General features: G+C 45.3%; 1 protein-coding gene across 3 annotated transcripts in view; it reads right to left on the bottom strand.

Annotated features, from left to right (window-relative positions):
* Positions 1-15833, bottom strand: part of SDK1 (sidekick cell adhesion molecule 1) — a 714488-nt gene that overhangs the window by 109677 nt on the left and 588978 nt on the right. For all 3 annotated transcript variants that reach the window (XR_008551224.1, XM_054693671.1, XM_054693672.1), the window contains exon 23: positions 382-491. Coding sequence is in view for 2 of the 3 variants with exons in the window: in XM_054693671.1 (XP_054549646.1) it covers positions 382-491 (110 nt within the window). In the remaining variant the exon portion in view is untranslated. The remainder of the gene's footprint in view (positions 1-381; positions 492-15833) is intronic.

The raw sequence follows: 15833 nt of genomic DNA, 5'->3' as shown, positions 1-15833 counted from the left end.
GGCTATTCTGAAGACATCTGTTTTGTGTATAGAAAGCATGTTCATAGTCCTGACAGGTTGTAGAGTTTTGTAAAGAAAAGTGTCCTATCTCTGACTGCCTGTGGCTCTTGCCTATTAAGCCTAATATAACTGTAAGCCATTTCTATCGAGTGTCTCGTCAGCTGGGTTAGATGGAAAGAGCATTGCTAACCTAGCTCTCAGGACATAAACCCCATTGGAGCAATACTGAATTGTGTATCTTCTCTGAAAGGTTCAATGTACTGCTACTGCCATGTGGACACTTTTCACTTACCTGTGCATAAGTGGATTTTGCTATTGCAGACAAAGCCACCTGCTGGTGATGCCAACTTGCCTGCAAAGGCTGATCGCCTGCTGTCTCACCTGTAGTGAGTGTAGGGTGTGAGGTTTGGGATCTCCAGGGTCTGGGCATCGGGCTCATTCTCTTCCTCGTAGAGGCTGACCCACTCCTCTTCATCACCGATGGCTCCTACCTGTGAAGAGGGAGATCCTGGCACCGACTGGACAAGTCTCAGGGCATGCGACTGCCTGGTCCATGGTGACTAGGCTGCGACTCTGGCTGGGCAGAGTCATGTGGTATCCCCTATTTGCAGAGCTACACTGAGTCCTGTGCACACACATACCCCAACTTGTGCCTTGGAGATGCGGCCCCACTGAGTGGTTTTAGCCCAAAGCTCAGTCAGCAGTCATCTCTCCATGCTCCCACTCTGCCCCAAACACACACTAAAACTACCAGTGGTGACCATTGGAAGGTATTTACATAGACAAGGACTCCTTGGGTGCTAGAGGGGCAGGTACACTTCCTTTCCTAGCAAAATAACCATCTTAGGGTAGAACTGACTCCCTCCCAATAGGACATGGCCTTTTCAGGTCTATACAAGTTCAGGTCTATATAAGCTCAGGTCTATACAAGATGGGGAGTCGCTCTCTCAGTTTCTACCTCACTGGGCCTCTGGTCCTGCCCAGGGACCTGCTTCTTGCTGTGTTTACCTTCATCATGAACTTTGCCTCCCCTTGGCCTACTCAGGTGGTATTTCCATTTGGCTCCAACACTCTGGGGCCACACTAGCTGTACTGCTCACTTATGCTGCCCTGGTAATATCCTATTACTCTAACAGGACATCTTCTAATTCTGTCCATGCCAAGCTGACCACACCACTCAAGCTGCCTTGCCAGTGCCATGAGCCCTGTCCCAAAAGAGACAATAGGGGCACCTGAGACCTCCTGCTGGCTAGGATGGCCTTAGGATTCCACTATGCAGGCTTCTGCATCCCTGTCCAGGGCACTCTGGCCTGGTGTGGCTGTGTGGCCCTGGGGACCCAGGGAACACAGGCAAAGAGAAGGCGCTGAGTAGAGTGAGGGTCAGCTACACAAGCCCTGTCAAGGCAGGATCAGCCCAGGGCTTATGCAGCTAACACTTCATAAATGCCTCAAATGACAGCATAGGAAATGTGCTCATTAATTTTGCAGAGAAACCAAGTTGGCAGGTGTCCAGGTCACTGGAGGATGGCATGAGAATTTGAAATGACCTTGGTAAACTGGAGAAATGGACATGGAGGACAAGAAGGGGAATAAGTGAACACAAGTGCCGGATAGCAGGCTTCCTAAAGAAAACTCAAGGCAAAACACAAAACTCTAATTACTTTGACCATTAAAACAGTTTGGAAATTCCTCAAAGAAATTAAGCATAGGGTTACCACATGACCCAGCAATTCCACTTTGAGCGATATGCCCAAGAGAAAGGGAGCCTGGGACTCTAGCAAGAGCGTGCACATCCAGGTTCACGCAGCCCTATGCACAGCAGCAAAAGGTGGAAGCAGCACAAATGTCCATCAAATGGATGAACAGATAAAAACTGTGATCCATCCATAAAATAGAATATTAATGGCCCATAAAAGTGAACGAAGTGCTGATACAAGCTTCAATATGGATGAAGCTCGAAAACATTATGCTAAATGAGAGAAGGCTGACCCCAAAGGACAATAAAGTATGATTCTTTCTCACAAAACATACAGAACAGGTAAATTCAGACATGGAATGCAGATTGGTGCTGGTTGGGGTCTACGGAAGGCGGGAGTGGGAATAGGGGTAGAGTTTCCGCTCAGGATGGTGAAATGTGTTGGATCTAGATGTAAGTGGACTAACTTGTGAAGCGTACACTTTAAAACGGTTAACTTTATGTTATGTAAATTTCACTTCAACTGAAAAAAAATTAAAATGAAATGATTGGTCAAAAGCTTATGGTGGAAAAGATTAGATTCAGTGAGCAGGGTGGATAATGAGCATCAGGGAGGCAGCGAAGCAGCCGAATGGGCCAGAGGATCAGGGCAAGACTCTGTATTGTGCTCAGGAGAGGAAGAGGGGGGACACAAGAACCTTGAACCAGGTGGGCTGGCTTCCTCCTATCTCTCCACCCCCACACCGTGGTCCACAGTGAAGCCTACCTCAGGGGGATGGGAATGAAAGAGACAAAAACAAGACCATGTGGACAGATGGAGGCTGTACAGCGCGCCTGTGCAGGACATGCTCCGCCTTCCGTGGGAAGAACTGTGAGTGCCTGACAGTGTCCAAGGAGGATGGGGAAGGTGGGTGTGCTGGGACCAGAGACTGGAGGGAGTAGTACTGGCCCCCACGTTTGCTTTGTCAACTGGTTCCATGTTATAATAAATTACTAGTTACATTTACTAGTCCCGTAAAGCAAATATGCTACCACACTCAGTTGAATTGTGTGGAGTAAAAAGGACACTCAGCACAAAGTTGTAGTGGTGTCAGAGAGCGAGGTGAGGCAGGTGCATGCTCTCAGTGAAAGGAATCCTCTAGATATTAAATCAAAGCACTTGTGCAATATCTTGGAAAACACATTTAGAGGAAACAAAAAGAAAGGCAGACAAAAAGAGAAAGGGATGATTTCGGGTCTAGGGCAGTCAGCTCCAGAACTTTGATTTAACACCAAACCCTCATCTCAATCAGGGCAGCTGCTGCTCTGTGCACAAGGTGGCTAAGGTGGTCACTTGGCACATGGCCCCTGGGCACTGCTATGCCTTAGCTGCTGTGGAGCTTCTGAAGCTCTTCCTTTGTCTGGGCCTGCAGGAGGGGAACAGATGCATGTCCAGTTTCAGGGACTACCCAAGTCCTTAGGCCTCTCTGTGGGGCATCTACCTCTGCAAAGTCACGCCTTTCTCTTTGTACCCCTCGCCCTACTCTTTCAACCTGGGATGCTTATTTGAGCTCCCCTGGTGTCAGGCCCTGGTGAGAGACCCTGGCTCTCTCACTCTTGACTTTGAAGCCTAACATGGATTTGTTATCTGTATAGTTGATTTGTGGGTCTGGTGGCTGTCCTGACCCTGTGGGCATCCTCTGACCTGCTGAAACACCCAGCACTTGGGAGAGTACTCTTGGCTGCCTGGGCTGCTGTGGGTTGACAGGGTGCAGTGTGCAGGCTCAGCAGTGACCCTGGTTTTCAAAGCCTGTTCTACCCACATGGACTGCAGGAGAACTGGCCAGACCTCTGATGCTCCCTTAGGAGAGGGCATGTAGGAGGCCTCCATGGGCACTAGAATGGCAGAAGATGGGCAGGTAGCAAGCAGCAGCAAGTTGGGTCCACAACTCCATTAGCAAAGACCTGGGGGCAGCAAGATGATGACTCTCTACCTTATCTTTACAAGGAGGAGTGAGCTCCTGCCCTGGAGAACCTCTGAGAAAGGACTCTTTCCTTCGAGAATTCCCAGGCCCCATCATTCTCAGGCAGATGGCCCCAAACTGGCCTTCTAAGAGGTCATTTCTGGTTAACTGTAGGACTTCAGTTTTGCTGAGTGTAGCTACAATGGGAGGGTCAGGACCATTGGACTGTGACAATGGAGAACCACTGAGGCTGACATACAAGGTCAAACCTCTATGCCATTCCATCCAGAGCTTGGTTATCTTTTGTAAAACTTGGATTTGAATGGGTGCCACATTGTCGGCAAGCCCAGGTGGGCGCCACACGGCTCCATTTGGCACTTCCTGCCTCTTTTCCCTGAAGTTGCAGTTTGTCATTACCTGGAGGCATCAATAGTCTCAAACACCTGTCCCCTCCAAATGCTCTTCTCTCTCTAAAATGTGCCGACCCCTTCTGCTCCTTCTCTATGCAGCTGGTAAACTCTCCCAGAATGGGGAGAGCATCTGGGCCTTTGGGAAGCCTCCGTGAACAGCATGCCCTCGCACCCTACTATTCCCCAACCAGGTTGTCAGATGGAATGTGGTAATTCTGTGCTCTCATGGCATCTTCTACCTTCCTCTGATCTGGTGCTGATCGTATCTGTCAAATTATCCACTTAATAGTGTGGCTCTCATACAAATACATAATGCGCATCTAAGATGCATTTTGCTCACTAATGAGGGAACAAACAGGGTGATAAAGCTGGTTCAGAGGAGCGTCAAAGTATGTAGAATAAAAGACAGAAGATGGCATAGAGTTCATGAGTTAGACATAACACAGGTCTGGGTTTGCAACTTTCAATCTTCTACACGATAGTGTCCAACTTCACGGTGGGGGCCAAGTTATGACACAGTAAGGCAACAGACTGACAATACTTGAGGCAGATAACCCTCAGGTAGGCTTATCAAACAGCTCCTAGGACAGAAGTCAGCAAACTATGGTCCATGGGCCAAAAGGGCCCACCTCCTGCTTTTGCAAATGAAGTTTTATTGGAGCATCGCCACGCTTGTTGTTTTGTGTCTTGCCAACAGCTACTTTCATGCTTCACGGTAGAAACAGAGTCGCCGCAGAAACAATTTGGCCCGATGGCCTACAGTATTTACTATCTGGCCCATTATAGGAAAAGTATGCCAGGCCCTGCTGGAACGCGCCATGTCTGCAAGGCCAAGCTCCAGGCAGGTCCGGGACCTGGCTCATCACAGTACCCCGAGCTTCTCCCCAGGGTCTCCCGGCATTCAGTCCAAACAGGGGCCCATTCTGTTGGTTTAACACAAATATACAAATAAACACGTGAAAGATTTCAAAATCAATTGTCTCACACTGAGCTCCAGAAGCAAATTATTGCTGAAAGTATAATTTTGCATATAGATCTCTAGGGGAAAACTTTAGTTTCTATAATAAAAGGTTTACATTTTGATCGGAGAGACCAGGCTTCTTTTTAGTGGGAAATAGAAATCCTTTCATACTTGCTGGGCTTCTCTGGCTTTCTAGTTAGATTCTAAGACCATCATGACAGAGTATTCTAGAAGTAACTGGCTGTTCACTAATGATGCACTGGACATGGAGGGAGGCAGAACTCTCTTAAGGGTAAAATAAATCAGAGCTCTGTGGGGAAGCTGGGATTTTGAAGGGTTTTCTTCTTCTACTAAAACTAACAAACAGCACTTTGCAATACTTGTCACAAAAGCAGAAATACCACACCTTTTCAATGCTACTCGGCAGGGAAGTTGTTAGGACCCATTAGGGAGCACCTGTGCAGTCCATCCACTGAAGCACCACGATTTGCCGCCTGGCCCTGGTCCCAACAGGAGAAATCTGCTAGCTTGTCTCTTCCTCGTCTGGCCTTGGTACCAGTTGGCCAGGGGCTGGGCCCCTCTGGACACGAGCCACTCATTTAACTCAGTTGACTCCTGGATCCCAACACCTTGCCCAGTGGGTTTTCCTATGTGAGCGTGAGTAGTTTGCACTCTGCAGGACCTCAGGTAGAAGTCAGCTGCTTGGGCAGAACTTTGAAGCCCGGCTGAGGGGCAGTGGTGGTCTTGATGGACTCAGTGCCCCAGAGGCCAGGAGGTCAGTGGCCATTCAGGGGACACCATCCTTACCCAAAGTGTCAGTCTGCACGAGGAGAGGAAGCACACACAATGCAGTTGTGAGTGGGGAGAGGTGGAGGGGGCGAGGGGAAGGGGGCTGGAGAAGGAAGGGGGAAACAGCTCTCCTTTTATCCACAGCTAAGGAGAAGAAAAAAGACACTCCAAGAATTCATTCCATGGAAAGCTGCCAAGCCAAGTGCACCCTGCTTGGCTGAAACTCTGGTGTCAGCAGGAAAACTTGCATGTCAAGCAACTTCCACAGTTCTTGAGTCCCCTCCTGTTCTGAGTGGCTCTCCTCCCCGGAGCCTGAGCTGGTGAACCCCCCTCCCCAGGAGGCAGCTAGAGGGCTGGAGGGTGGGGACAGATATGGCATCTGCCACTTTGCCAGTAGAAGCACAGCGTAGCCAGGAAGGCCAAGGGCCAGCGAGTCAGGCCAGTTTGCAATGCCAGTGAGTTGTTAAGAGCATCCCACCAAGCACTTGACTTAGCTTGACAGGTTTCCTGCTTTGGAACAGCCAGAAATCTGGTTCCCCCAGTCTACCCTGTCTGCTGTCTTCTTAGTGTTATTTTTAGTATTTGATGTTCTTTCTCTCTTGAAAAGCAGGAGGATTATGGAATGACTCTTTGGTTTTTATCACCTGATAAAAATAAAATTTACATTTTAAAACCATAGGTATCATGCAACCTCCAAACTATTACCTTTTCATTCCACGCCAATCCCTGATTGGAATGTCCTCATCCCCATCAAAATATTGTTCACCCTTCAAGGCCCAAATGAAATTTCACCTCCACTTTGGAGCCTTCCCTGGTTATCATGGCCAGTTATCCATCACATCTCCATCATCCCTCCCATATTTCCCCCACATGGTGAGTTTCTAGAGACAGGGCCTCAAAGTTTTCCATCCTTATAATCTAGTGTGTAGCATGATATCTGAAACCAGTAAGACAGCAGATGCTTAATAAATGCTTGCTGGATGAATGGATGACTGAATGAAAAATATAAAACCTAAAGACAGGAAAAAACGAAACACGTAGGCAAATCTAAAAATCCAACAAGCGATGTAAAAATGGGAGCAGCCCTCAACAAGAACAGGAAAAAATTACTCTCATAAAATTTAATTTGGTTTGACAGTTGTGATTTATATATACGTTGACCTCTATTTCTTGAAAATGACATTTGTAGTAAAATGCTTCCTTTAGTCCTACTTGAGTTGTCACTTGTGCTGTAGTATTTTCTTCTCCTGTGGTATTTTAAAAAATCCCATAATAGAACCTAAAAGGATCTGAAAGCTAATGAACAAAAAGGCCACTTCAAACCATTCATCTTGTACAGATTTCCTATGCTGGTCACAAAATAAAAGAGAAAAGTCATTGTAAGGGTGTTATTATGGACAATCAAGCAAACAATAAACATTTTGAGATATCTGAGTCTATATTTCTATGTCACCTATCATCACAGCGCCTACACGCTTAGGCCGAGGCGTGACACCAGAACAAAGATGCAGCCTGTCTTGGCAAATTTACCACAGTGACCGCGTCATTATTGAAGGGACCATTAGAGATGGTGACAGCCCTCTTATGCATACACGACGGGCTATTCAGAAATAATGTTGCTCTTTTTCGTCCTATTATGAAAGAGAAATTCAACTCTAGTCAGGGTTTATTACAACTGAACTGCTGACAGATACTTATCAAAAGGGCCACAGCCAGCCTTAACTCCCATGGTGTTAAGAGAGGGAGGAGTTATAACTGTTGATTAGAAGCCCCAGCTCCAGCTGTCGACATTTGGCCTGTGCCCTTACAGGAAGACAGCACACCAGCACACCTTCCTCCTGTCAGGCAGCAGGCCGCCTGTGCATGGTTAAACTGGGATGAGATTTTATAGGATGGTAGCTCCCCCCTGCCCCCAAATCTGCCAGGTCATTTTCATTCCTTAAGTGTGGGTCCTGGGCAGCGAACCATTTCCTGGAAACTTTTATGTACCAGTTCTGTTCTGAGTCTGAGGTAAGGAACCTTGACTGGACAGACAAGGTCCCCGCCCTCACTGAGCTCAGGTTCCTGGGGGACTCTTTGTAACAACCGAACAAATCAAGAAGAACACTTTTGTGACAAAATGGAACAGTGTGTGAGTCCCTGGGGCCTCCTGGTATGTCTGCTTCGCAAGCGGTGAGTCTTCACTTAGATACTGGTGCCCTGGCTGTACTGCCACATCTTCACTGGTGATGGGGTGCAGCAGGGTCCCAAACCCTCTGCAGAGGTGGGCCAGCCCCAACTCTGGGCGAGGTGAAGCCCAGGATGGGGGTGGGGAAGCCCCCGAGTAGTTTCTAAACATAATTTCTATGCAGACAAAGCTGGATTTGACATTTTTCAAGCTGTAGGATTTTTGGTTCCATCTGAATGAATTCTAAGCAACAGCAGCCTGACTCTCAGCTGGCCTCAGGGTACATGGCCCTAGGCAGGCTGCTGGCCCCAGGAATGGGGATGATTTCCTGTGTGGTCACTGGTCACTCAGCCAACTGCTGACCACTCAGCACCTCCTTCCCTGAGTTTCCAAGGGGAGTTGGCCTTGACTGTACCCTGGCTCCAGACACCAGCCCTGGTCTGGATCTGCTGGGGAACTGCTTGGCTTTCCAGCTGTTCTCTGGGGCTCAGCCCTGTGTTCCTTGCACAGGCCTCTCCCCAGGATCACTGCCTCTCCTCTGGGCCCACATATCACAAGCAGCCTTTGTGAGGGCAAACTTTATTCTTTTTATTATGAGCTTCTGTTTACTAAGTGCTTAGTATACATGAGTTCCATGCTAATGTTTTCAATGTGCTATTATTTTCCCAGTGGCATGGCAAGGAAAACGAGGCAGGAGGGGTCACATTATCTTCCCCAGGTGCTGTTCCCTGTCCCCATCCTGACTTCTATGCCCCAGTGAGCACTGATGGGCCCTCCCACACCCACAACTACCACGGAACTGAAGGCTCCCTGTCACCAACACACCTCATGCTGTCCTTGGTGCTTGTCCCTTCCCTGGTCCTGCCGCCAGCAAGGCCAGTTCTTGAGGGAACACGGGAGCCACTGGGGCAGAGCTGGGGTCAGAGTGCCCATTCCAAGGATCCCGAGATATCGCTAAGCCTCAACATTGCCCAGTTTGCTCTTTAACACTTCTATAGATTCTTAAAGAAGAAAAACATCCCTGAAAACACATACACAGGAAAGTGGACAATTTAGAATAACGCCTTTGGACTAATTATTTTACATTAATATGCCTCTTATTTTTGAAAGGAAGGTCTTCATAAGTGAAAGCCCCTCTGAGCCTGTGGCCTTCTGCTTCTCCCCCTCAGACAGTGATCAGCCAATGAGGTCTTGGTACCTTGTATCTTCCCTGCACCTCCCCCTTTCCTACTCACTAGAGGTGGGGGCTGCTGTGAGTTTCTCTCGAGGCCCAGTGTCTAGTACAGGGCTGTGGCAAGCAAGCGCACAGCACACAGGGAGCAGATGAAGTGTGGACAGAGCACACCCAGCTGAGGGGAGGATGAGAGCACTGCCCTGGCCACACACTCACCTTGATGAGCTCGGGCAGCTCAGGCACAAAGGGAAAACCCCCAGGTTATACATTGACAAGAGCATTTGCCAAGATATTTTCCTGATAACTCACTGAGAGGAGCAAATTATTGTGAGAGGCCCTGAGAAACAGGGAAACAGTGACCAGGTACACATACGCTGTGCTCCTGGGCCAATACATCAGCAAACAGAACAAGGAAACAGTGCCTGAGGCCTTCCCATGTCAGATTCCGCCCCCCAGTGGGAAGTGCACCTGGGGATAGAGAACGTTGCTTCATACCCCTGACTTTCCCCAGGAGTGTGTCATCCTGCAGGCCATCATGTAGACACAGCTCGGGGCACATGAGCATCTTACCTGTGGCTCTTGGGCACCTGGCGCTCCGTCTCTCTACCCTTTAGTTACCGAGAGAACAGCGCCCAACAGTCTCTGCTTTATTTTATTAGCCCATAACACTCTCTAAAACAGTTCCTTTTAAGAAAATGGCTACTATTATGTACAAATAAGCACTAAGTGGGTTTTTTTTTCCCCCTTTCCATTTTCAGAATGAAAACCGTTTTATCTGTACCCAAAGTGTTACCACTAGCATCTTCATTATAGGAAATCCTGCTCAGAGCAGCCTTTTGAGGAGGCTAGATGTGATTCTGGCTATTAGAGCTCAGCAAATGGCTGCAGACGGCAGGGGTTCACAGAGGACTGAGCAGGCAAACAGGAGTGGTAAATGAAAACATATCACATTTGCATTCTCCCCTTTTATGGTGCGTCATAAAAATGTGGGAAGAGATGTTTTGCTCACTCTACAGTCAAAGGTTACTAATTAAGCAAAGCATTACTGAACCAGAAATACCTATAAAAGCTGCTTTTTTTAAACCCACATCTGAACATCAGCTTATTACAGGGTCTTTCAATGGGCCCCTCTGATGATTAGGATCTTTCATTCCATAATTCACTAAAGATAACTCCGAGTAATAAAACCTTCTTGGTGCACTTTAAAAATGGTCAGAATTTAAAGGAAACTTTTCTGCAAAGAAGACGCGGTTGAGCTGTAGATCAAAGGGAAGAAGTAGAAACTCCGTGCTTTCATGTAGGGCCTAGTAGGAGGCTGCCAGTCCTGGCCTGGACCTTGAGATGGGCTCAGGTGCTGGCCCCTTCCTGGACCTCCACAACCACTGACCAGGTTCAGCCCCACTTCTGTTAGCACCCCAAGTAAACCTCTACTCAATCACCTCATTGCCTCACTGGTTTTAATGAGATGCATCATTCACTGGCTGACTCTCTGGACTGGCTGTTCCTGAGTCTTAACTCCTCTTCCAATTCTAGGCCCCGGTCAGGCACAGAGTAGGAGGCAACACACACTGCTTAGGTGGGAGGCTGCTTGGATGGGAGGCTGGGTAGGGAAAGCTTCCACTACAGCCTGGAAAGCGTGAGCTGGTTTGCTCAGCTTGAGAGAATTGGGTGTGGAATATTCCAGTAAGCTTTGCCTACACAACTCACAGTCTCAAGAGAGAGCCCCACTACTTTGAGTTCAGAAAAGTTGGAGCTTGTCTAGAGCAGGAAAACCGTGGAGAGCTTCTTAGATAACTGGAGTAGGATCCTGGGGGATAATATAACGAGGGTGTGGCACTTAGAGAAGAGGCCCTGGGATAGGGCCATGAACTGTCCTGTAGGCTGACCGGGTTCTCAAAGGAAATTTAATTTGTAACATATCCATGCAGTTACCCCTGTTTTGCACCTATAGCCTGAGCTTGGTGACTTGCCAAAAGTCATAAAACTTGGACGCAGCAGAGCTGGGAGTCAAGTTTAGCACCTCCATCTCAAAGTCTGTGCTATTTGTTTTCACATGGCTGGCTTTTTGGAGGACATGGCCTTTTTGGAGGACCAAGTCGGACTCAGTCATCCGTGGAACAGGGCGAAGGCCAGAAGGAGGCACAGAGAGGAACAGGCTGGCATTTCTTGTGCCTGGAGTCCCAGCACTAAGAGTGAGAAGAGGCACCACAGATGTGTTCTTTCCCTGGATGGGCCATGTGAGCACTGGGGAGGATGTACATAGGTCAGAGTAGATTCTGAGTCTGTGGAAAACTGAACACTGGCCTTAAGGCCTTTAAAGGCATTTAAAGAGATGCCTATTCAAGGCATATCCTGCTGTAATATGTCCTTTAGGTTAGAAGCAACAGGTCACAAGTGAAAACAAGATGAGTTTGCCAAAACAAATGGATATTTATGCTAATGTTGGTAACATTCTTGAGATTTTCTTGGGATATCTTAGGGTATCACTGAAAATCAGCACAACTTGTTCAACCAAAAGAGTACGAATTATTACAGCATAAAACCAGGGTAGCAGTCTGTTAATGGAGTCACTCCAGATATTTGAAGTAAAACGACATTGCTTTCCTGTGACACCAGGCATCGTCAGAGAAGAGACAAGCCACAGCCATGTGCTCTGCTCTAGGATGGAGCCCTCTACACAGGGCTCTCAATGCATCCAGATGAAATGCACAGCTCCTCCCAATCACTGCTATTTTCTAGAGAGCCCACAAAAGCTCTATAATCCTTACCTTCTGGGGTTTAGAACAAAGCTGCTTTTTTCCCCCCAAGAATGAACATTTACCCTCTAGGAACATTAAAACACAAATGGTTCAGATAATGAATTTTAGGGGGAGAAACATTATTTTGTTTTTGAATTTTTAGCCATCTGTACTACTACCAGAATTTTGAAACTTGCTGAGTTAATGTTAAAATGTCTTAGAAAATATTTCTTAGTTCTTCCAGTTCTGGTAATATGGTAAACAAGATAACCCAAAAAGGACTTGCATCCCCAAAGCTTTATTGGTCAGAGAAAACCAGAGGCCTCCTAGGTGCACAGATGAGCGCTTGAGGAAGTGCGTCCTCACTCTGAGCAGCCAAGGTAGTGGGGCTGAATGGCGGTGGGGATGGGACTTGGTGCATTTTGTTCAATGGAGATGAGAAGGATGGAGCTCCCTCACATTCTCCCAGCAAAACAGAGATCCAGAAAGTCTAGATCATCCATGAAAAGTCATTTGCATGCAGAGGATGTTAGCTGGGGAGGGGCTGGCTACCAAGCAGTCCCACCTCTGAGACCCAGGGTTCTGGGTCCCTGGAGCAGGACCAGAGACAATAGCTTTCCATTCACTCTGTATCTGGGAAGTTACATGCAAATCCAACAAGGCCTTGGACCCAAAGAATCCAATGAACTGATTTCAGGTGGGGCCTGGGTATTGGTGTGTGTTAAAATCTCCCCATGCACTGACTCACAGGACTGAGAATGCCGAGCATTTAAAAAGATGCCCACAAGATCCCACTGGGCCAGTGAGGTCGGGTCATCAGCAATCCTGCCTCTCACCTCTGTCCACAACGCAATCAAGTTCCTGTTTATGAAAACTGGTGAGAAAAGAAACTATTGATCTTCAAAACTAAACCAACAACCAGAAAAAGCCAAGTTCACTTATGAACACAGATATAAAAATCTTATAGCCCAAACCAAATAAACATCATAATCAGGTTGTGTTCATCTCAGGAACAATGAAATAGTTGGATATTAGAATATCCATATACCCATTTCCTTCCCACCAGATGGAGAAGAAAAAACAAGTGAACAACTCAATAGATGGAAGACATAATTTGATAAAATTAGACTTCTTTATTATTTCTTAAAAGCCCCCCCCCCCAAAATAACACCTAACAAACAGGATTAGAAGAAAGTTGTCTTAACTGAATGTAGGTAGCTTATTAAAAGGTAGCCAAAAAACCCACTAAAAATGTACATGATTAAATAGTAAAATAATTTCTTTGAAGTTAGTAATAAAACAAAGATTGTTCTAACACTGTTCCAATTTAATATGATACAAGATTTAGTTCTCTCAATAAGATTACAGAATGAATTAATAAAAAGAGACAAAAAAGAGGGAAAAAAGATGTAAAAATATCAAAGGAAGAAACAAACTGTCACTATTAATAGATGATGTGATTTATTTATAGAAAACTTTAGTAGAAGTAACAAGCTAACAAGGAGATTCTCAAATTTTCTGATTACGACACCAACACACCAGGCTGAGCAGGGGCACATACCCAGGTCACAGGTGTGAATCCTGGAGCCAGGATGTTCCAGTGCAAACTGACTCCTTGGCTTTGCTGTGTGACCCTGATACTGCAACCCGTGCGTGTCTTATCTCTAAGAAACGCAACAGCAACCACTCCAGAATCGTTATCAGGATTACATGAGTTAATATTTGTAAAAGCACTTAGAACACATAAGAGTTCACTCAATACAGAAAAATGGTCAAAAATCAATAGTGATTCTAGATGCCAGCAGCAAAGTCAGAAAATGAAATTACAAATACACATAAAATCTTGCAAATAGTACCAGTGACCATATTTTACAGGTGAGGAAATTAAGGTTCACAAAGAAGTTAAGTAGTATGTCCAGATCACAGAGTCAGGATCATTTTTCCTGCCTTTCTGAGAGCATGTAGTGATTTCATAAGAAGAAAATAGCTAACAAAAGTAGAATTAAACAAATGGGAACACTCATAATATTTCTGGATAGAAAGACTCAGCCTCATACAAGATCACAAGGCCAGGAAAATCCTAACTAAGTCAAGCTCTGTGTGTGTGTGTGTGTGTGTGTGTGCGCTCACACACGCATTGCTGGGGGCACTGGGGAGATCTTACCAGATGTTAAAATGTAATTTAAAACCTCTATAATTAAACAATGTGGAGTTAGTGCATGAATAACCAGACTAATAGAATAGAATAAAAAGTTCAGAAATAGACTCAAGTACACATGGGAATTTAATTTTACAAATCAGGAAGAGAAAAAAAATGGACTTTAAAATAAATGGCTTTAAAACAACTGCATAGCTATTTGCAAAATGATAAAAATAGAGTCATACCTCACTCTCTATATAAGGGCAAACTCCAAATAATGGAGATCAAAATACAAAAATGAAACACTAAAAGTGGCAGTAGAATATTGGATGAATGCCTTTATAACTTGAGCATGGGGGAAACTGTTGCAATATGACTCAAAAATCTAAAAACCTGTAAAAGCAGATTGATAAATTAGACTTCAGATTTTTTTTGCATGACAAAAAATTACATACGCAAAATGTGATGGGAACACAAAATGCTACAATCTGTAGAAGAGGGAATTGGTAATTTCTAGAAAATTCACATATACATTAGTTGTTTGATTCAACAATACTGCTCTTAGGAATCTAACCCAAACACATAGTAGCAAAAATACAAAATGCTTAGGCCTCAGAGGTTTCCACACCATGATCCCTGGTACCTGTGAGTATATTACTTTACATGGGAAAAGGGACTTTGGAAAAGTGATTAAAGTTAAAAACCTTGAAATAGGGAGATTATCCTGGATTAGCTTTGTGGTTCAACACAATCACACAAATCCTTAAAAGTAGAAAATGGATCTGATGGAAGGAGGAGAGAGTTGAAACCTGAAAAAGACTTGACCAGTCATTTCTGACTCTGAAGATGAAGAATGGGGCCACAGGCCAAGGAATGTGATGGCCACTGGGAATTAAGAACAGCTCTCAGCTCACAGCCCGCACAGTTCTAGAACTATAAAGAAGTGAATTTTGCCAACCATTTGAATCAACAAGGAATTAGATCCTCCAGACATGAATGCAATGCTGCTGAAACGTTGATTTGAGTCCATGAAATACAATTTGGATTTCTAACCAACAGACTTGCAAGAGAATACATTTGTGCTATTCAAGCCACTAAGGGTTAGTAGCTTATTATTGCAGCCACAGAAAACTAGTGTACATCCCTGATGCCTGACAGCAGAGGGCTGGTTAGATGAACAAACCTTAAATCATCCACATGAGGGAAGACTCTGCAACTGTAAAAGGGATATGGGCGCTCTCCACACAAGGTACAGAGTGATCTTTGGGGTTGTTGCCAGTTGAAGATAGGAAGGCACAGCATGTTATGATGTAAGAAAGGTGGGCACATATATGTATATTTGCTTATGCTTCAAAAAACCAAGAAAGAATAAACTTAAAACCTAATATGGGGCATTTGGAGGAGAGAAGTGACAGTGTAAAAGGAAAAGGTGAACATGAACTTATATGATTATGCCTTTTCTATAGTTTTGTCTTTGAGATCATGTAAATCAGTGACATGCTCAAAAATATATTCAATTTAAGATGTTTTAACAATGTTTTAAAAAAGCAAAAGGATTTTTAAAGAAAGCAATCACTAAAATTTGAAGCAAAAGAGCAAAACAAAACAAAACAAAAACTCTGAAATGAATAAACCTAATTTTGTATTTAGTTGGTGATATAACTGCACAGAGAAAAGAATTTAGAATTCAGTATTTTGACTGTACATCCACAGTGGAATACAGTCTAAGAAACAAAAAAATGCTTAAATTTCATTCAGTAGCCTTATTGTTAGGAGTGGCATTGAAATTACAGCTTGAAAACTTTTTATACAATA

Source organism: Talpa occidentalis, unplaced genomic scaffold (assembly GCF_014898055.3).
Source record: "Talpa occidentalis isolate TD23 unplaced genomic scaffold, MPIMG_talOcc4v2.1 talOcc4.12, whole genome shotgun sequence".
Lineage (NCBI taxonomy): Eukaryota > Metazoa > Chordata > Mammalia > Eulipotyphla > Talpidae > Talpa > Talpa occidentalis.
This window is presented reverse-complemented; position numbering and strand designations above follow the sequence as displayed.